This window comes from Rana temporaria, chromosome 13 (genome assembly GCF_905171775.1).
Source record: "Rana temporaria chromosome 13, aRanTem1.1, whole genome shotgun sequence".
Taxonomy (NCBI): Eukaryota; Metazoa; Chordata; class Amphibia; order Anura; family Ranidae; genus Rana; species Rana temporaria.
This window is the reverse complement of record NC_053501.1, coordinates 105432855-105453774: the sequence shown is the minus strand read 5'-3', so window position 1 is coordinate 105453774 and position 20920 is coordinate 105432855. Positions and strand designations below refer to the sequence as shown.

Sequence of the window (20920 nt, the reverse complement as noted above, 5' to 3'; positions counted from 1 at the left end):
CACTGATGAGGCTGCATTGATGGGCACTGATGAGGCTGGGCTGTGCTGATGGGCACTGATGAGGCTGTGCTGATGGGCACTGATAAGTAAAATAGTGAAAAATTTGCGCAACCCACAACAATATATGAATATATCTGAAAAAGCACAAAATTTTTTATCCTAAGTGAAACAATACATAAAAAATAGTCTCTTGTGATAAGTGCCTAGAATGCAAAATAAAAGTCCACAAAGCAAGATCACATTCCCTGGTTATGACAGCAGCGATGTTTCCTTATCTTCAATGTGGAAATAAATGAACATCCATAAGCAAAGGCAACAAACAAAATCGGGCAGGTTGGCCCCTTACCAGAAAGGATGGATCTCAAAAGAGATCATACAGGCATGTAATAAGGGATCAATGGCTGCGATTCCTGTTGGAAGGTAGGATCTGGCGTCAGTGGCGTCTCCAGCTTTCATATTTAGGGGGGGCACATGGGGGGACAGGGACAAAAGTAGGGGGGCCAACTATAAAATGCAATTTATATATATATATATATATATATATATATATATATATATAATCTCCTGGGGCCCTTTACTACGATCCCACTATGGGCCCTTTCACATGTTCTGCAGTGAGCTCCCTTCCTACTATACTGGGGCCCCCCAGGGTGGCAGAAAACAAGAGATATATGTCACCAGCACACCAAGAAAATATAAGGGTCCAAAGCAGTGGGAGAACTTTCAGGGTTGCAAAGGTTGTCTTGCCACCTTGGCCTGGTGTGGGGTTCCCCAGCTGTCCTGTCCCTGCTATTTACAGCGCTGGTCTGGCGTCTGTCTCCTTGGCAGTTGCGGCAGTCTATTAGGACCTAGTGCTGGTGACATTATGGGTGCATGCAGGGAAAGGCTGGCACTATTGGTTATAGAGAGCCGAGCCCCCAGCTGGTCATCTAGCAGCAGTAATGCTGTATAACCTTCTCTGTTGACATGCTGATCGGGATGTGATCCAGGTAATGCTCCCAGTCAGATCTAATAAACACAATATTTATTAGCATCAAGAGTACAACCACATATATATATAATCAACCGTATGATCAGCAGCCATGTGGGCTCTATGCCTGTAAAGTGTGGGCTTTGATCAATAAAATCTGATATTTAACACTAGGATTTGATTGGGAGCATCACCTGGATTGCATCCCAATCAGCATGTCAGAGAAGCGCCACTGCTGCTAAGCAACCTGCAGGGAGCTCAACTGTCTACAACCAATAGAGATGGGCTCGGGTCTGTTTGAAATCCCACATGCCCAATCCCGCCAGGAAGCCAACACTCCACAGTGCTAATCACAGGCAGTGAGACATTTCCTGATCTGTGCAGCAGCGGACCGGGAAATGTCTCACTGCCTGTGTGTCAGGTCACCTGTCGCCAGGTGACAAGTGCACCCTGTAGGGGTCAGGGATGCACCGCAGGGAAGTGAACCCTATAGCCGACTACTGCTGGCAGGGAGGAAGCGTGACCCAAGATCACCCAGGGCGCGGAGTCTAAGACCCAGTTTTGTATTCACCAGAGCCCTTGGTGGTAGGGATGGTCTTGGCCGCAACTGGGTCCAGGTCGCGTTCCCGGGATTCCTCAGGTCACACTCCGCAGGGAGAAGGGGGAAGCAGCCAGCAGAACAAACAGTGGTGATGGACAGGCCGAGGTCAGGGCAACAGGCAGACAAGGATAACCGTGGAACATGCAAATAGTCAGGGGCACAGGCAGACAGGGAAGTCGGGGACAAGCCAAAACGGTACACGGAAGATGATCGTAGCACTCTGCAACCAGGAACTAGCAATACACTGCAGACAGGAACTGAGCATTGGAACACTGATGAACAGCACTGCAGACCTGTAGAGCAAAGGTTAATATAGGCTTCCTGGGATGGACTAGGGTGGAGCCATACAGGAAGAGGAAGTGATAAGAAGGGAAACCAGAACAGGATCTGCCTCTAATGAACACATGGAGATCAGGTAGGCAGACAGACATGATGCATATTCATGACAGTACCCTCCCTCTTACGAGGCCTCCCCCTTCCCTGCCTGGGTCCGGGTTTAGAGGGAAACTTCAGATGAAAATTCTTCAATAGACGAGGTGCAAAGACCTCTGATGCAGGAACCCAAGACCTCTCCTCAGGACCAAAGCCTTTCCAATGAACAAGGTACTGAAGAGCGCCTCTACAGAGTCGGGAATCCAGTACTTGACTGACCTCATATTCCTGATTCTCCTCAGAGACTGGTGCCGTGGTGGGGAGAGGACGAGAGAACCTATTAAGGACTAAAGGCTTCAGAAGGGAAACATGGAAGGAGTTAGAGATTTTGAGGTTTTTGGGAATCTGAAGCTTGAAACAAACTGGATTCAGCTTAGCCATTATGGTGTATGGACCAATGAATCTTGGAGCAAACTTCAGAGAAGGAACTCGGAGCTTGATGTTTCTGGTGGAGAGCCAGACTTTGTCCCCTGGTTGAAGAGAAGGCGGTTTACGCCTGCGGCGGTCAGCAAAGCCTTTGAATTTGTCGGCAGCTGCCCGGAGGGAATCATGGACGTCGCTCCAGATGGAATTGAATGACTCTTGAGCTGAAGCCAAAGCTGGGATATCCAGAGAACAGGTCATGGGAAGTGGAAGTTGAGGATGTCTTCCATAAACTGAGAAAAAGGGTGTTCTCTGCGAACTGGTATTCACATGATTGTTATGGGAAAATTCCGCCCATGGAAGTAGAGAGGACCAATCGTCATGATGAGCGGAGACTAAGGTACGAAGAAAAACCTCTAACTCCTGATTAACCCTCTCCGTCTGCCCATTGGATTGAGGATGGTAAGAAGAGGAAAAATCCAAAGCAATATTGAGGGATTTGCAAAAGGCTCTCCAAAAACGAGACGTGAATTGAACACCCCTGTCCGAAACAATATGAGAAGGAACCCCATGAAGACGGAAAATCTCTCGAACAAAAATGGGGACCAAAGCAGGAGCAGAAGGCAGACCAGGAAGGGGAACAAAATGTGCCATTTTGGAGAACCGATCGACTACCACCCAAATGACCGTATTACCGTCAGACAGTGGAAGATCGGTGATAAAATCCATGGCAATGTGAGCCCAGGGCTCCTTGGGAATGGGCAAGGGCATGAGGAGACCAGCAGGAGCTTGTGTGGAGGATTTGAACTGAGCACAGACATGACAAGCCTTGACATAGTCTTTAACCTCTGAGCGGAGATTTGGCCACCAATAGTGACGACTAATGAGTAGGAAGGACCGGAGGAAACCAGCATGGCCTGCCACCTTGGAATCATGTCCCCAACGAAGGATCTTGGCTCTTAGCTCAGTGGGGACAAAGGTCTTACCAGGAGGAATTTTTGAGTCCAGGGTGGTAGAATGGGCAACAATGCATGAAGTTGGAATGATCGGCTCAGGTTCAAGAGTGAGATCTTCGTCCAAGGTGTCAAAGGATCTAGAAAGCGCATCAGCCCGACCGTTGCAGGAACCAGGTTTGTATGTAATCGTGAAACTGAAACGGGAAAAGAAGAGACTCCACCTGGCCTGTCTGGGATTCAGACGTTTAGCATTCTGTAAGTACTGTAGATTCTTGTGATCGGTGAAGATCGTTATGGAGTGAGGAGAACCCTCCAAAAGATGACGCCACTCTTCTAGCGCCAATTTAATTGCGAGAAGTTCCCGGTCACCGATGGCATAATTTCTCTCTGCCTGAGAATTTTTTTTGGAAAAGAACGCACATGGTTGACGTCTCTTCTCAAAAAGTTGAAGAAGCACCGCTCCCACTCCCACAGAAGAAGCGTCCACTTCAATAAAGAATGCCTCCTCAGGGTTTGGTCTCCTCAAAAGAGGTCCAGAGACGAAGGCCTGTTTCAGATCGTGAAACGCAGAGACAGCTTCGGGAGGCCAGTCTTTGGCATTAGCACCCTTCTTGGTCAAAGCGATAATAGGCGCGGCAATGGAAGAATAATTCCTGATGAACTGCCTATAATAATTTGTGAAACCAAGAAAGCGCTGTGTGGCCTTGAGGCTAGCAGGAAGAGGCCAATTGGTAATGGCTAAGACCTTCCCAGGATCCATACGAAGGCCCAAGCTTGAAACAAAGCATCCTAGAAACAGGACCTCAGAACATTCAAAGGAGCATTTCTCCAGTTTGGCATAGAGATTATTCTCTCTGAGGCGCTGGAGTACAGTGCGAACATGGTTCTTGTGGACATGCAGATTTTCCGAAAAGATTAGAATGTCATCCAGATAGATGACAACAAACTGGTACAGCAGGTCCCTGAAGATTTCGTTGACAAAGTTTTGAAACACGGCTGGGGCATTACATAACCCGAAAGGCATGACCAGATACTCATAATGGCCGTCTCGAGTGTTAAACGCAGTCTTCCACTCATCGCCTTCTCGTATTCGAATGAGGTTGTACGCCCCCCTGAGATCCAACTTAGTGAAAATGGAGGCACCCCTCAACCTATCGAACAATTCAGATATCAAGGGTAAGGGGTAACGATTCTTAATAGTAACAGCGTTTAATCCTCGATAATCAATACAGGGTCTCAAGGTACCATCCTTCTTGGCAACAAAAAAGAACCCTGCTCCTGCAGGCGATGACGATTTCCGAATGAAACCTCTGTCAAGGTTTTCTGCGACATACTCAGACATGGCCTGGGTCTCTGGGATGGACAAAGGGTATGTGCGACCCCTGGGCAGAATTGCTCCAGGAACAAGGTCAATGGCACAGTCAAAAGATCTGTGGGGAGGAAGCACCTCGGCTGATTTCTTACAGAACACATCCCGGTAATCGCTGTAAGCAGTGGGAAGATCCGAAGATACTGATGTGGTAGCAACCGGAAGTTCCCCCTTAGGAGTCACCTTGGAAAGGCATGACGAGAAACATGAAGGACCCCAAGCCAGAATCTGCCCAGAAGCCCAGTCCACATGGGGAGAGTGGAGCTGTAGCCAAGGAAGGCCCAATACAATGGGAGTGGAGGCTTTAGGTAGAATGAGAAAGGATATCCACTCCTGGTGGAGAATCCCTATCGACATCCTAATGGGTAGTGTCTGGAAGCGAATAGGACCCCCTGGGAGAATAGTGCCATCAATTGCCGAGACTACCAGCGGCGTAGTGAGGGGTGAAAGGGTAAGCTTCATAGAAGAAGCAGTTCTCCAGTCCATAAAGTTGCCGGCAGCCCCGGAATACAGATATGCAGAGATCGATAGGGGAGAAGTGCCTACATGAAGGGACACCGGAAGGAGCAGACGGGAAGGTGATGTTTCTGGGTCCAATACTCCACCTTCTAAATGTATTAGACCTGAGCGTTTCCCGGGCGAAGCGGGCAGGAGGCACGAAGATGGCCCTTGCCTCCACAATAGAGGCACAAGCCCAGAGTTCTGCGTCTAGCACGTTCTTCGGGTGTTAGTCTGGTCCGGCCCAACTGCATAGGTTCCTCAGCAGGCAGGGGGTGGTCTACGGGACGAAGTGAGGGAAGCACAGACTGACTACGACCTAGGGAGTGCTGGTGTCCTTTCTCAATGGACCTCTCCTGAAAACGAATATCGATCTGATTGCACAGGGAGATGACATCGTCCAGACCGACGGGGATGGTTCTTCCCGCTAATTCGTCCTTCACTCGGTCAGAGAGGCCATGTAAAAAGGTAGCGACCAGGGCCTCATTGTTCCAGCTCAATTCAGCTGAGAGTATACGGAACTGAAGAGCATATTGACCCACTGAACGAGATTCTTGGCGGAGACGTAGCAGAGCACTGGCTGCTGAAGAGGCCCGCGCCGGCTCTTCAAAGATGTTCCGAAAGAGCTTTAGGAAGTTGAACAGGCTGGAAACTACCGGATCATTCCTCTCCCACATAGGGGCAGCCCAGGCTAAAGCTTCACCGGAAAGGAGGGAAATAATATAGGCTACCTTTGCCCGATCAGACAAGAAGTTTTGAGGCTGTAGTTCAAAATGGATGGTGCACTGGCTAAGAAACCCCCTGCAGGCCTTGGAGTCTCCAGAAAAACGGACTGGAGGTGGTAGCTTCAGTGAATGCGACTCTGCGACTGGTGCGACGGGCGCAGCCGCTGCCGCTGGTTGTACTTGGGGTTGTAGATTCGGGGGTCCCAACGAGGTCTGAAGCTGATCAAAGCGGGAAGCCAGATCCTGAAGGAAACGCATCACCTGAGCCTGATTAGCTTCATGCGTCTCGAGTCTGTGAACAACGCCCTGTAATGGGTCATCTGCAGGAAGCGGCACGTCGGCCGGGTTCATGGCTGTTCAAACTGTCAGGTCACCTGTCGCCAGGTGACAAGTGCACCCTGTAGGGGTCAGGGATGCACCGCAGGGAAGTGAACCCTATAGCCGACTACTGCTGGCAGGGAGGAAGCGTGACCCAAGATCACCCAGGGCGCGGAGTCTAAGACCCAGTTTTGTATTCACCAGAGCCCTTGGTGGTAGGGATGGTCTTGGCCGCAATTGGGTCCAGGTCGCGTTCCCGGGATTCCTCAGGTCACACTCCGCAGGGAGAAGGGGGAAGCAGCCAGCAGAACAAACAGTGGTGATGGACAGGCCGAGGTCAGGGCAACAGGCAGACAAGGATAACCGTGGAACATGCAAATAGTCAGGGGCACAGGCAGACAGGGAAGTCGGGGACAAGCCAAAACGGTACACGGAAGATGATCGTAGCACTCTGCAACCAGGAACTAGCAATACACTGCAGACAGGAACTGAGCATTGGAACACTGATGAACAGCACTGCAGACCTGTAGAGCAAAGGTTAATATAGGCTTCCTGGGATGGACTAGGGTGGAGCCATACAGGAAGAGGAAGTGATAAGAAGGGAAACCAGAACAGGATCTGCCTCTAATGAACACATGGAGATCAGGTAGGCAGACAGACATGATGCATATTCATGACACTGTGATTGGCGCTGTGCAGTGTAGGCTTCCTGGCAGGCTCTGGCATGTGGAATTTTGAACATGCCCAGCCCATCTCTAACAACAAATTGTGTTGGCCCTCCTGTACATCAGCCCCATAAAGTAACCATCTCTGGGTTCCAATGTCCTGCCGCCGCTGCCAAGGAGACAGAGACCAGCGCTGTGAATAGCCGGGACAGGACAGCAACTCTGGTTGTTCCAGCACTGGTCCACACTGGGACGATTCCCCCATCCACCTATAATGTGTAGATGGGGGAATTGGATCATTTCTTTTTTTTTTTTATTCAACCTAATAGTTGAATGAAAAAAAGTGATCAATGTATGGGCTGCCTAAGAGCTCAGACCAGTCATAGACAGTTTAAATCTCAGCTGGTTCAGCAGGAACTGGCTGAGATTTGAACCATTAATGAGCAGATTCTCTTATGATTATCACTAGTGGTTGCTGTATAGAATACAATTGCTGGGCAGGAGGGATATTCCCGTCTGCACTGTTTGTGTTGATGGGGGAATCATGCAAGTTTTTTTCCTGCAATCTGTGGATGTAGGAAAAAAATTGGCATTGTATATTACCTGCCTAACTGAAAGTGAAAGTGTAACAGAATGGCCCGTGACACCCAGAGACTTTTGAAGGATGGGGTTTACTCCTGTGCCAGCGTCACTATGCCCTTTTGGGCATAGGGTGACTGAGAAATGATAATTATAAATTACATGAGATGGGACATTACTGATAATTCATATATTGCAGGATATCTTGAAATATTACAAGTTGTTAAAGTCTGACTCCGACAGGTCAATAGAGTGTTTTCATTCAATGTGGGGACACATGCTTTTGAGGTGTTAATTGAGTCTGCTCCTAGACATTCCTTTGTGTGATGCTAATACTGTTTTGTGTCCATTGTGCTAATTAGGTCTGCTCCTAAGACCTGTTCATTGTGTATGCTAATGACATTGTTAAGATGTGGAATGTGACTTGTCAAGCTGTAGTAATTAACCCCTCTAAATGCAGAGCCAGACCGTCTGGGTAATAAGTAGTAATTAACTCATCAGAATGTCATTATCTAAAAGAATGTGTATGAAGCCCCCCATTGTGTGATGTGTGGGTGGAGTGTGTCTTTGTCCCTGTGATTAACTGTAACATGCTTGTACTGTATATAACAAAGCTAAGTTACCATTAAAGGATTCATTCATTCATTTTGGAACCAGTACCAGAGCTTGTTTTGTCTCGGTTATTCTGGGAAATGAAATGGGTCGTGTCTGATGTCTGTCGGACTGTCTGATAACCTGTCGTGGGGCGATGGATTGGAATATTGTAAACGGTGGTGACCGTTACAGAAAGTAAATTGTGAATGTCTTGAAAGAACAGGAGAGGGGGATGGAGACAGATGGGGGAGAGAAGGGATAGAGATAATGCAGTTCAGTGATTACAGTGTACTGCAGTCTGCAGTGCACACACATACCCACGGTCCAGGCTAGAATCTCAGGCATCATTCACACACATGCTGCTGATTTTCATATTTCCTGAACACACATCCCCTCTCTTCAGATACAGCACACCGAGATAGTGTGGGCGGGACTGAAAGGAGAAGGAGGAGGAGCTGTATTCCTCCCTGCTCGTATGTGAGGAGAGTGGGGGGGAGGTGGCTGGACTCGCTGGGCTGTAAAAGAGTGTCATAGACTGACACTTGGCTCAGCTTGCAGTCACCACTCTCAGAATTTACAGGCTGGTTCTCCTGTCCTAAGGACGGGAGAAATCAGTCTGTTTTTTCAGTAACTGAGATGAAGGCTTGGGCCCCCCTCCCCCACAGTGCTCATGGAGTCCTTTCTGCAACTCGCTCTTCTCCGTGCCAATGAGGATGCAGGGGAAGGAGCAGATCGGGCGGCTGTGGTTGTGTGAACGCTCGCATTATGCAGTGTCAGCGAGCAGAGGGAGGGGGGAGGAATGCCCTGCAGAGCTGACTGGGGACGCTCTCCCTCTCAGGAGAGACTGTTACTCCAGCGGCGGCCCGAAAAAAAAAAAAAAGCAAAAAAAAAAAAAAAAAATTTTTTTTTTTGGGGGGGCACATGGTGGGGCACAGCATAATGTTGGGGGGGTCAGGGCCCCCTCTGGCCCCCCCCTAGAGATGCCTCTGTCTGGCGTCCGTCCTGTGTTCTCCAGGTGTAACAGCGCTTCCAATCCACTTCAGTGCTGCAAGATTGCAAGCATTCACAGCTCTCCCCCGGATGTTAAAATAAGTGGAGATAAAAGAAAAAAGGGCTTCATAGTGTAGTAGATTTCAATAAAACCTCTTTAATTGAAGAAGTTCGTAAAAAACATCAGGGTTTAAACAACACTTTGATGTGAATACAATAAACAAAAATAAAAACGGATAAAGTTATTTATCCTCGGAAAAGTAATCCTTCCAGCTTCGGTAACACCCGACCAGCTGGATCGTGGCAACGTTTTGATATTAAAGCTCCGCCCGACGCAGCGTTTCACCTAATGAAGCCTGTATTAGGTGAAACGCCGCGTCGGGCGGAGCTTTAATATCAAAACGTTGCCACGATCCAGCTGGTCGGGTGTTACCGAAGCTGGAAGGATTACTTTTCCGAGGATAAATAACTTTATCCGTTTTTATTTTTGTTTATTGTATTCACATAAAAGTGTTGTTTAAACCCTGATGTTTTTTTACGAACTTCTTCCATTAAAGAGGTTTTATTAAAATCTACTACACTATGAAGCCCTTTTTTCTTTTACCTCTACTTATTTTAACATCCGGGGAAGAGCTGTGAATGCTTGCAATCTTGCAGCATTGAAGTGGATTTGAAGCGATGTTACACATGGAGAACACAGGATGGACGCCAGATCCTACCTTCCAAAAGGAATCGCAGCCATTGATCCCTTATTACATGCCTGTATGATCTCTTTTGAGATCCATCCTTTCTGGTAAGGGGCCAACCTGCCCGATTTTGTTTGTTGCCTTTGCTTATGGATGTTCATTTATTTCCACATTGAAGATAAGGAAACATCGCTGCTGTCATAACCAGGGAATGTGATCTTGCTTTGTGGACTTTTATTTTGCATTCTAGGCACTTATCACAAGAGACTATTTTTTATGTATTGTGTACAGGACACCGGGGGTGGGTCCTGGACGGGTAGGGTTGCCAACTCATCCCTTTAAAACAGAACACATATTAATTACACAGGTTCTGAGGCTAATTTAATGCAAATAAGGCAGCAAGTGAGTTTAATTACCACCTTAATCAGCCACAGAACCTGTGTAATTAATATGTGTTCTGTTTTAAAGGGATGAGTTGGCAACCCTATGGACGGGTGCTATACGGCACCACTGTTTGGACTATGGTCCATTTAAATAGAGGTAGAAGGTTCAGGGGGTCACCCAAAAGTGGGTGAAAAGTTCCAGGCAGGCGCTAATTCAGAGAGGACTGGCTCGCAGTCTTCTCTATCTTAACCACTTCAGATCCGTAGGACGTCCTGGGACGTCCTGGACTTTGAGTGGTGATATCTGAATGATGCCTGCAGCTGCAGGCATCATTCAGATATCTCTGTCTTCAGCCGGCGATTCTGTGCACCAGAAGAACGATCAAAGCGGCGGTTCCGCCGCTTGATCGTTTTTCTAGGCAGCGGGAGGGGACGTCCCCCCCTCCCGCCGCCATCCGGTGCTTCTCCGGGCTCTCCCGTGCCATCGGGGGCCCGGAGAGCGAATCGGCCGGCGCGCGTTGCTGAACCATAGAGATGACTGGTGACCAGACTGTCACAGTCATCTCTATGACCGTCGGAGGGCCGGGCGCGACGTTATGACGTCACGCCCGGTACCCGGAAGTAAACAAAGCCGCAATCGCGGCTGTCGGCATGTAATCGGTGAAATGTTTTTCACCGATTTCATGCTTGTAAGCCTGTAGGAGAGATGTGGGGTCTTATTGACCCCACATCTCTCCATAAAGAGGACCTGTCACACTGATTCCTATTACAAGGGATGTTTACATTCCTTGTAATAGGAATAAAAGTGATCAAAAAAAAAAAAATGTCAAAAAAAGTGTAAAAATAAAAAAATGAAGTAAAAAAATAAAAAAAAAAAATAAAAAAAAAATTTAAAACGCCCCTGTCCCGGTCGCTCGCGTGCAGAAGCGAACGCGCATGCAAGTCCCGCCCACATATGTAAACACCGTTCAAACCCCACATGTGAGGTATCATCGCGTGCGTTAGAGCGTGTGCAACAATTCTATCACTAGAGCTACTCTGTAACTCAAAAATAGTAACCTGTAAAAAAATTTAAAGCGTCGCCTATGGAGATTTTTAAGTACCGAAGTTTGGCGCCATTCCATGAGTGTGCGCAATTTTAAAGCGTGACATGTTAGGTATCTATTTACTCGGCGTAACATCGTCTTTCACATTATACAAAAAAATTGGGCTAACTTTACTGTTTTGTTATTTTTTAATTCATGAAACAGTTTTTTTCCCTAAAAAAAGGCGTTTGAAAAATTATTGCGCAAATACCGTGCGAGAAAAAAAGTTGCAATGACCGCCATTTTATTCCCTAGGGTGTCTGCTAAAAAAAAAATATATAATGTTTGGGGGTTCTGATTAATTTTCTAGCAAAAAAATTGTGATTTTTACATAAAGGAGAACAGTGCCAAAATAGGCCCGGTAACGAAGTGGTTAATAAAGTAGTTTGGGGCCTGGAATTTTGGAGGCTCCAAAGTGTTATTTGGGTGGGATGGAGCCTCCACTCCTAAACCCTGGAAGCCAGCGCACAAGGGGTTAAAATCTCACAGACAACCACCCATTAACCACTTAAGCACCCCCCACTGTATATGTACGTCCTCTTTTTAAACATGGATATCTCAGTAACGGCAGCAGCTGCTGCCACAACTGAGATATCCATGTTTTCAGCTGGCGGCCGTGTAAACGATAACGGCGGTCTCCGCGGCGGATTCGCCGCGAGATCGCCGTTATCGGTGGCGGGAGAGGGGCCCCCCCCCCCTCCCGCCGCTTTTCCGCGCCCTCCGCCGCTTACCGGAGCCGTCGGTAGCGGCGGAGGAGATCCGATGCTGCCGCCAGGAGAGTGAGGACTTGAGTGAGGGCAAGATGGCCCCCACCCGTCCTCATAGCTTTGCTGGGCGGAAGTGACGTCAAAACGTCAGTCCCGCCCAGCCTCTTAAAGAGACAATTTTTTTTCTGTCATTTTTTTAAATGACAAATTTTCCTTTTTTTTTTTTTTTTTTGCATTTAAGCCTAAATATGAGATCTGAGGTCTTTTTGACCCCAGATCTCATATTTAAGAGGACCTGTCATGCTTTTTTCTATTACAAGGGATGTTTACATTCCTTGTAATAGGAATAAAAGTGATAATTTTTTTTTTTTTTTATATTTTAGTGTAAAAAATAATAAAATCAATAAAATTAAATAAGAAAACAAAAAAAATTTTTTTTTAAAGCGCCCCGTCCTGACGAGCTCGCGCGCAGAAGCGAACGCATACGTGAGTAGCGCCCGCATATGAAAACGGTGTTCAAATCACACAAGTGAGGTATCGCCGCGATCGTTAGAGCGAGAGCAATAATTATAGCCCTAGAGCTACTCTGTAGCTCAAAAAATGCAACTTATAGAATTTTTTAAACGTCGCCTATCTAGATTTTTAAGGGTAAAAGTTTGACGCCATGCCACGAGCGGGCGCAATTTTAAAGCGTGACATGTTGGGTATCATTTTACTCGGCGTAACATTATCTTTCACAATATATAAAAAAATTGGGCCAAATTTATTGTTGTCTTATTTTTTAATTCAAAAAAGTGATTTTTTTTCCAAAAAAAGTGCGCTTGTAAGACTGCTGCGCAAATACGGTGTGACAAAAAGTATTGCAATGACCGCCATTTTATTCTCTAGGGTGTTAGAAAAAAAAAATATATAATGTTTGGGGGTTTTAAGTAATTTTCTAGCAGAAAAAAATGTTTTAGTCTTGCAAACACCAAATCTGAAAAACACCTGAGGTCTTTAAGTGGTTAAAGCAGGAAGTGATGCTGGAGGGAGTGAGTGAGTTGGGAGAGTGCACCTGTGAGGACAAGATGGAAGTCTGCTCAGAGAGAACCTTTGAGTAGTTTGGAAGTGAAGCTGTGTCTGCAGGGAAGGTCTGGAGGACTTCTTACTAAAAACGTATGTGCCTTTCTTTTGGTTGTTTTTCTGAAGAAAGACTTTTTTCCTAATTTATGCTGGAAACAAGCAGGACTTTTGTTGTGACGTTTTGGATGCTGAAGAAAAGCTTTATTTTGTTTTGTTTGGTCACCAATAAAGACCCTTTGCTTTACTGATACCGTTTTACGCACTTGTCTCGCGGAGCTTAAAGACCCCCAAAGTTTACAATTGTTTCACTTAGGATTTAATTTTTTGTGCAAACAAAAAGTTTTCTTTTTCAGATATATTTTATATATTGTTGTGGGTTGCGCTAATTTTTCACTATTTTACGTTATCCTATTTTGCTGAATATTTCGGCATCTCATAAAATTGCAGCACCTTAATAGAGTTTTCTCTATCTCAACCACTAATACTAAACCTTTTATTTTTGCACATTCTATTGCTGACCTGGTCTAATGAGATATCAACAGAGGTTTTGTGATTAACTCCTCATATTCCCTCGCTCACTGCCAGGGTGTTTTTCGTTTATTATTTTATTTCTATCTTTATTTTCATTTTTATATAAAAATATTTCTAGGGGGAAGCGCAAATTCACCTTGCTTTACAGATGGGTACTGATATGCTGAACTGGTGGGCACTGATGAGGCTGCACGGATGGGCACTGATAAAGTTGCGGTTGTTAATATTTATTTTTGTAACTTAATTCTGCATAAAACATTTAACAGGGTCATTTTATGAGATAATTTATAAGGGAGTGTTTAGGGGCAGAATTAGGGAATGGGCAGGGTAGGGGCTAAGTGGGGCAACTGGTGGTGAGTCTTAACCCCCCCCTGGCGGTATTCTTGAGTCTGGCTCGGGGTGGAATTTCAGGACCAAAAGCGGTAACCCCGAGCCAGACTCGGGATCGCCTTGCAGCATCCACAGGCACACCTTGTCCCTGGATCCTGCGATGCCTCTCCGCTGTGTGATCGAGCGGCGTCCTCGCTCGATTCACACAGCTATATAGCTATAGCTCACATAGCTATGACTAAGCACTAGTTTCAGTGCGAAACGCGTCAGTAGTCAGGTTTTATTTTATTTTGCTGTGACTTGTAGTGCTGTCCTTCTTTTAGTAAAAGGCTACAATTCGTTCAGAGTGCGGCTGTCCAGATAACAATCTTTGTTCCTGCTTTATCCAGAATCACTCTCGTGTGATGTTGTGCATGTCGTCACAACAGTACGTGTCCTTTTCAGGACGCCGGCCGTTGTGATGGCAACTGTGTTGTGTTAACGGCGCCGCTCGCCGCCAACACTGCACATGCAGCAAACACCTTATCCCGGAAGGATTTGCTTGTGGGCTTCAGAGTGCCCACAAGCAAGATGGAAGCGATCAGCAAACATTTTTATAAATTGTCTTTTGCGGCAGAATGACAATGCGGAGGCCTCTGATAATAGGACACGTGAGTACACTATTAAAGCGGAGGTTCACCCTAAAAACATGCATTCCATTGAGCATAATTCCAACATTTACACTATGCCGTTTTTTTTTTTGCTGTACATACCGTCTCATTGTTATTTTCCACCCGGCTTCCGGGTTCTCACTCCCGCGGGAGTAGGCGTTCCTATGCAGATGCTAGATGATTGACGCCTTGTGAAAAACTTCCCCCCGGCACATAAGGCGCGTCACCAGTTTTCCTAAAGTAGCCGAACTGCTAGTCGGCTTTATACAGCGCTATACGGCGCCTGCCGTGTAGAGATGACTGCGCAGGCGCCGTATAGAGCCGGCTACTTTTGGAAAACTGGTGACGCGCCTAATACGCCGGGGGGGGGGGGTTTCACAAGGCGTCAATCATCTAGCCTCTGCATAGGAACGCCTACTCCCGCGGGACTGAGCAAAAAAAACGGCATAGTGTAAATGTTGGAATTATACAGAATGGATGTTAAATACATGTTTGTAGGGTGAACCTCCGCTTTAACTATCTTAAAAGCGGCAGATGCATCTAAAAAAAAAGAAAAAAAAAAGAATTCCCACGGAACCCCCGCTTTAAGTGAATTATTCCTAAGAATTACAGGCCTACAATATGAAACGCCAAATTTCTATGCAAAATAATGGTACCGCTTTCAACACCTAAAATCTGAAATAATCATACCGCCAGGGAGCTTAAGGCCTGGTTAGTAGCTTGGTTGTACTATGCAGATCCTATTGGAGTCTTATCTGTCTAGACATTAGAGATCCCAGCATTAGCCCTTATCAGCCTTCCATCTGAGAATCTGTCTATAATTGACAATTTGTTGGGTTACCCAAGTGCTACATTCACGGGAAATGTGGTCACCCTAAAATCAACCATATTGAGTCCTCTTTGGACTTTCAATAAATAGCAAATTAAAGCAGAGGACCAACCAAATTTTTATTTTATTTTTAAAAGCCAGCAGCTACAAATACTGCAGGTGCTGACTTTTAAAAAATGAACACTTACCCGTCCAGCGCGCCCGCGAAGTCGGCAGACGAGGACGAGCAATCGCTCGGTCCTCGGATGCTGCCACCACCATGCTCGGTGAGGGAATCAGGAAGTGAAACCTTGCGGCTTCACTGCCCTGTTCCCTACCGCGCGTGCGCGGTGCACCGTCACTGGTCTCCTGGGAACACTGTTTCCTAAAAGACAGCGGGGGGTGACGCGAAGGGGCGTGACTCCCGCGGGAGTCAATGCCCGTTAGTGGTGCTAATACCTGTTTTATACAGGTATCTTCACCCCCCCTCCCGCCTGAAAGGTGTCAAATGTGACACCGGAGGGGGGAGGGTTCTGAAAAGAGGAAGTTCCACTTTTGGGTGGAACTCTGCTTTAAGTTCTAAACACCAAGCAAGCTACAGTATTTATCGGCGTATACGTGCACGTTTTTCCCCTTAAAATCAGGGGAAAATCGTGGGTGCACGATATACGCCGATCCTCGCTGTCTCTGAGCGCCGCCGACAAAGCCCGAGCCGAGTGTACTGCGCACTCGGCTCCGCCCGCAGCCACGCGAGAGGAGCCGAGAGAAGCCGAACACAACCGAAATCCGGCTCTGCACAGCTCGACCGAGGTGCCAAATTCAACGCTGCAACCCCCGGCAGACGGACGCGACTGATACCGACAAGGCTGGACGGACCGGCAGACGGACGCGACGGACACAAACAAGGCTGGACGGACCCCGCGCAAGGCCGCCGGACAAGGCCGCAGATGGACTCCGGGCAAGACAGCAGACGGACACCGACAAGGCTGGACGGACCCCGCGCAAGGCCGCAGACGGACACCGGACAAGGCCGCCGATAGACGCCGACCGCAGACGGACACCGACAAGGCTGAGCATCCAAAAAGTACATTTTTTCCCTAAACTTCTCTTCTCAGGTTGGGGTGTGCGCTATACGCCGGCGCGCGGTATATGCCGATAAATACGGTATATTGATCAAATGTTCACCTTGTATCTGGACATCTATTGCTTTACTCATCTTCCTTACTGTGGAGCTTGAGGCTTTCACCTCACAGGAATACTTCCCAATATCCTCCATTTGAGCGGACGGGACTTCATATTGGTTTGATAAACTGAATCTCTGAACATACTGTCCATCTTTGTAGAATGCAAAATGCAGTTGAGTCTCCTGCCTGAGCGGACTGAGAACTGTGTCACAGGTCAGAATCAGGTTATCGCCTTGTGTCACGGGGTACGGAGTCTGATTTGCTTCTGGACTTGAGAAGAGGTATACAAAGGAATAGGACAAGATTCAACATGTTGGCTTGAATTTTGTAACTCTTATGCCGCTTAGAAATTATCGGACATTCCGTACCGAAGGTATTTGCCAAAATTATATTACAGAAACACACACATTGTACATTGTATACTCCAGAAATAGAGTGGATTATAGGATTTTACAAGCATTTTAAACTAGGGCTTATTTTCGGGGTAGGGCTTATATTGCAGCTCTCCTGGAAAATAATTCTAGGTCTTATTTTCGGGGTAGGTCTTATTTTCGGGGAAACACGGTAGTTAGTCAGGTTGAAAAAAGACACAAGTCCATCAAGTTCAACCATAAGAAATAAAATAATAATAATAATAATAATAATAATAATAATAATAATAATAATAATATCATACAATCCCATATACCCAATTCTATAGCCACAGTTGATCCAGAGGAAGGCAAAAAAAAAAAAACAACAAACAACAGAGCATGATCCAATTTGTTACAGCAGGGGAAAAAATTCCTTCCTGATCCCCCGAGAGGCAATCGGATATTCCCTGGGTCAACTTTACCTATAAATAAACTTGTCTTGCATACACACGGTCACACAATTGTTGTCGAAAATTGCGAACGTCAATAACGCGGTGACGTACAACACGTACGACGAGCCGAGAAAAATCAAGTTCAATAGTCAGTGCGGCTCTTCTGCTTGATTCCGAGTGTAGCGCCCTGCTCCTGATGACCAGACGCTATGTTTAAATTTAGTGATATCTGAGCTGGTAGTTGGCTCAGATTTTGGCATGATTAAGACTAATAGCCAGATTCACGTAGGCGGGGGCAACGTTAGGCAGGGGTAGCGTATGGCATATACGCTACGCTGCCGTAAGTTAGAGAGGCAAGTGCTGTATTCACAAAGCACTTGCCTCCTAAGTTACGGTGGCGTAGCGTAAATGGGCCGGCCTAAACGCGCCTAATTCAAATGTGGAACAGGGGGGCGTGTTTTATGTTAATGACTGGTGACCCGACGTGATTGACGTTTTTAACGAACGGCGCATGCGCCGTCCGTGGACATATCCTGTGCATTGCTCCAAAGTACGCCGTTTCAAAGTGAAAGTAAATTACGTCCAGCCCGATTCGCGTACGACTTACGCAAACAACGTAAAAAGATAGGCTTGTTCCGACGTCCATACCTTGCATGGGCTGCGCCACCTAGGGAGCAGCTTTATCTTTACGCCAGCGTATCTCTTACGTAAATGGCGTAACTAATTGTGACTGGCGCACGTACGTTCGTGAATCGGCGTATCTTGCTCATTTGCATATTCGACGCGGAAAACAACAGAAGCGCCACCTAGCGGCCAGCGTAAATATGCACCCTAAGATACGACGGTGTAGGACACTTACGCCACTTGTATCTTAGCCTAATTAAAGCGTATCTGGTTTCCAGAATACGCTTAAATTTACGACGGCGCAGATTCAGAGTTACGACGGTGTGTCTACGAATACGCCGGCGTAAACGTCTCTGAATCCAGCTATAAATCTGCCTCTGTTCCGGCTATGGCTGTGTTTGAAGGAATTCCCACTGTTGCCTGTAGGTGGCGTTACCACCCCAGGCCAATGTTGGAATACAAGCAGGCCAGAGTGTATTGGGTGCTTTCCCCCGGGGAACAGCTCAGTGGGAGTGGTCTCCCTGCTGGGCATGCTGGGGAAAGGTACTTAAAGTGGATGTGAATGTTTTTTTTTTTTATTTTTTTATGGCACAATGTACAGTATACGATTTCCTATCATCTGTGCCCAGTCTTGCCACACAGAGTTAATCCAGCTCTGAGCAATCCTCTTATTTTTCAGTGAAATAAAACGGACTTACAGAGAAAAACCTTAGTCCGTTCCGGCCCCTTGCTGTGAGTGACAGGTTATGTACATATCTTATGCACTATCCTGGAGACAGGCATTATTTTTTTAATTCCCACCCCCACTCCTTTTCTGGAGTCATGTGGTCACTTTTCTGGATTTTGACTGGATGTTAGTGATCATAGCAGAATTCAGTGTCAGGGGAGTGTAGAGGAGGGCGGGAAGTCTACTGACATCACGACTCCACCCACCGAGCTCCAGACCCACCCACAGAATCTGCAGTTTTTCAGTTCTTATAACAGACAGAGGGGAGACATTTGGCAGGTGAGGATACATGCAGGAGGCGTCTGTATCCTTATAGATCAGCACTATGGCAGTAGTTTAGAAAGGATGAGAGGGGGTTTACATCCACTGTAAGGGGACAGACGCCATTTTTTGGGGCTCTTTGCCTCGTGGCCCTCCTGGCTCCAGGTATGTGATGGTTGATTTTCAGCCACGGGGCCACGTTGGCCTGAGGCTGCATCCCTGCTATGTAGGCCCAGTTATGCTGACTGGGGCCTGCACTTTGGAGGTGATCCTGCGCGGTTTGTCCTAAGGGAATAAGCCACTCAATGGAGGAAACCAGGGGAGGACCTGTCCTGGAGAGGACCAAGCGGAAGCCTGGTATCTCGGGGAAGGCCTGGTGACTTTATTGGAGGATGCACCATAGCCTATGTTACCTTACAGTGTGCCGGGTCGGCTTAAAGACTCTAAACTGTAAGGCTAGATATCCGAATACTAAATCCTGTGGCAGAGGATATTTGAACAGTTCATCTTTATCGCATAACGACTGTTATTCGTTCTTTTTGTCCGTGCATCACCCCGGGTGCTAGGCCGGTGAGAGGGGCCTATCCGAGTGAGCAATACCCATTCAGGGGAAAGTGGTGAGTGTGGTGATCTGCATCAAGTGCCTGAACCTTCCCCTGACCCTCCATCCCTCTACCCGTGCAAGTTTGTGTGAAATAAAGCCTAACAAAAAGGATTTGCAACTTGTGTGGACATTGAGGTTTCTATAGACTCTCATCCCCTAGACAACGAACGGTGAGGTAACGTGCAGGCCCAAATCTAAACCAGCAGCTCCTTTGGGGGGAAGTGCTACACGAGAATGCGAAATTGTGTACACATGCTCGGAATTTCCGACAACAAGTTTGGCGTTGGCCGTGAACTTGGTATGCATACACACGGCAGAACATTTTCAGCCAACAAACACGAGCATACACACTGTCAAATTTTCCAATCAAACACATCCGTCGGACATTTGTCAAAAAGTCAGATTGTGTGTATGGGCCTTTAGTCATAGCTCTCTTATACATATTAAAGCGGAGGTCCTGCGAAAAAAAATATATTAAAAGCCAGCAGCTACAAATAATAAATGGACACTTACCTGTCCAGCACGCCCGTGATGTCGGCAGCAGAAGATGAGCAATCGCTCGTCTCTCTGCTGCCCCCGCCGCCGTCCTCGGTGAGGGAATCAGGAAGTAAAGCATTGTGGCTTCACTGCCTGGCTCCCTACTGCGCATGGACGAGTAGCGCAGCGCGTTCCCAGTTGTCCCTGCTGTCTCCTGGGACCAGTGTGTTTCCCAGAAGACAGCGGGTGGGGGGGTGTCGATGGGTAGGGGAGTGACTCCCGTGGGAGTCTCTCACCAGAAGTGGGTGAAAATACCTGTATTTTACAGGTATCTGCACCCCCCTCCCCCTGGAAGGTGCCAAATGTGACACCGCAGGGGGTGGGGGGTTCCAAAAAGGGAAGTTTCATTTTTGGGTGGAACTCCGCTTTAAGCCTCATACACACGATCGGACTTCCATCTAACTTTTCCGTGGATTTTGGTCCAAAGGGCGATGGACGTGAACTTGTTCTGCATACACACGGCAGAACATTTCCAGCCAACATTCACCAAATCACTTCGTTTTTAAGCTCTTTACCGCCACCATTGGGGCAACTTCTGTTTAGCATTGGTTCGGCGCATGCGTGTTTTGTACTTTGGATTTTAGTCCGATGGACTTGTGTACACACGATTGGATGATCCTCCATTGGACATTTGTTGTTGGAAAGTTTAACAGCGAACATTTGTCTGTGGAAAAACAGACAACAATTGTCCGATGAAGCATACAGATGGTCGCATTGTCCGATAAAACACATCAGTTGGACCGTTGTTGTCGAAAAGTCTGATCGTGTGTAAGGGCCTTAAGAATGATCATTAAGTACTGTAACGGTCAGGGGTTAACGCCGTTCCGATATTCCATTCCACCAACCCAAGACAGCTTATCGACACTCCACAATCCA

General features: G+C 47.1%; 1 protein-coding gene across 1 annotated transcript in view; it reads right to left on the bottom strand.

Moving 5' to 3' along the window:
• Positions 1-154: 154 nt before the first annotated feature.
• LOC120920107 (high affinity immunoglobulin gamma Fc receptor I-like) overlaps positions 155-20920 on the bottom strand; it is a 38992-nt gene continuing 18226 nt past the window's right edge. Inside the window, exons 5-6 of the mRNA XM_040332020.1 lie at positions 16443-16791; positions 155-159 (exon numbers count right to left, since the gene is read on the bottom strand). Of these exons, the coding sequence (XP_040187954.1) occupies positions 155-159; positions 16443-16791 (354 nt within the window). The remainder of the gene's footprint in view (positions 160-16442; positions 16792-20920) is intronic.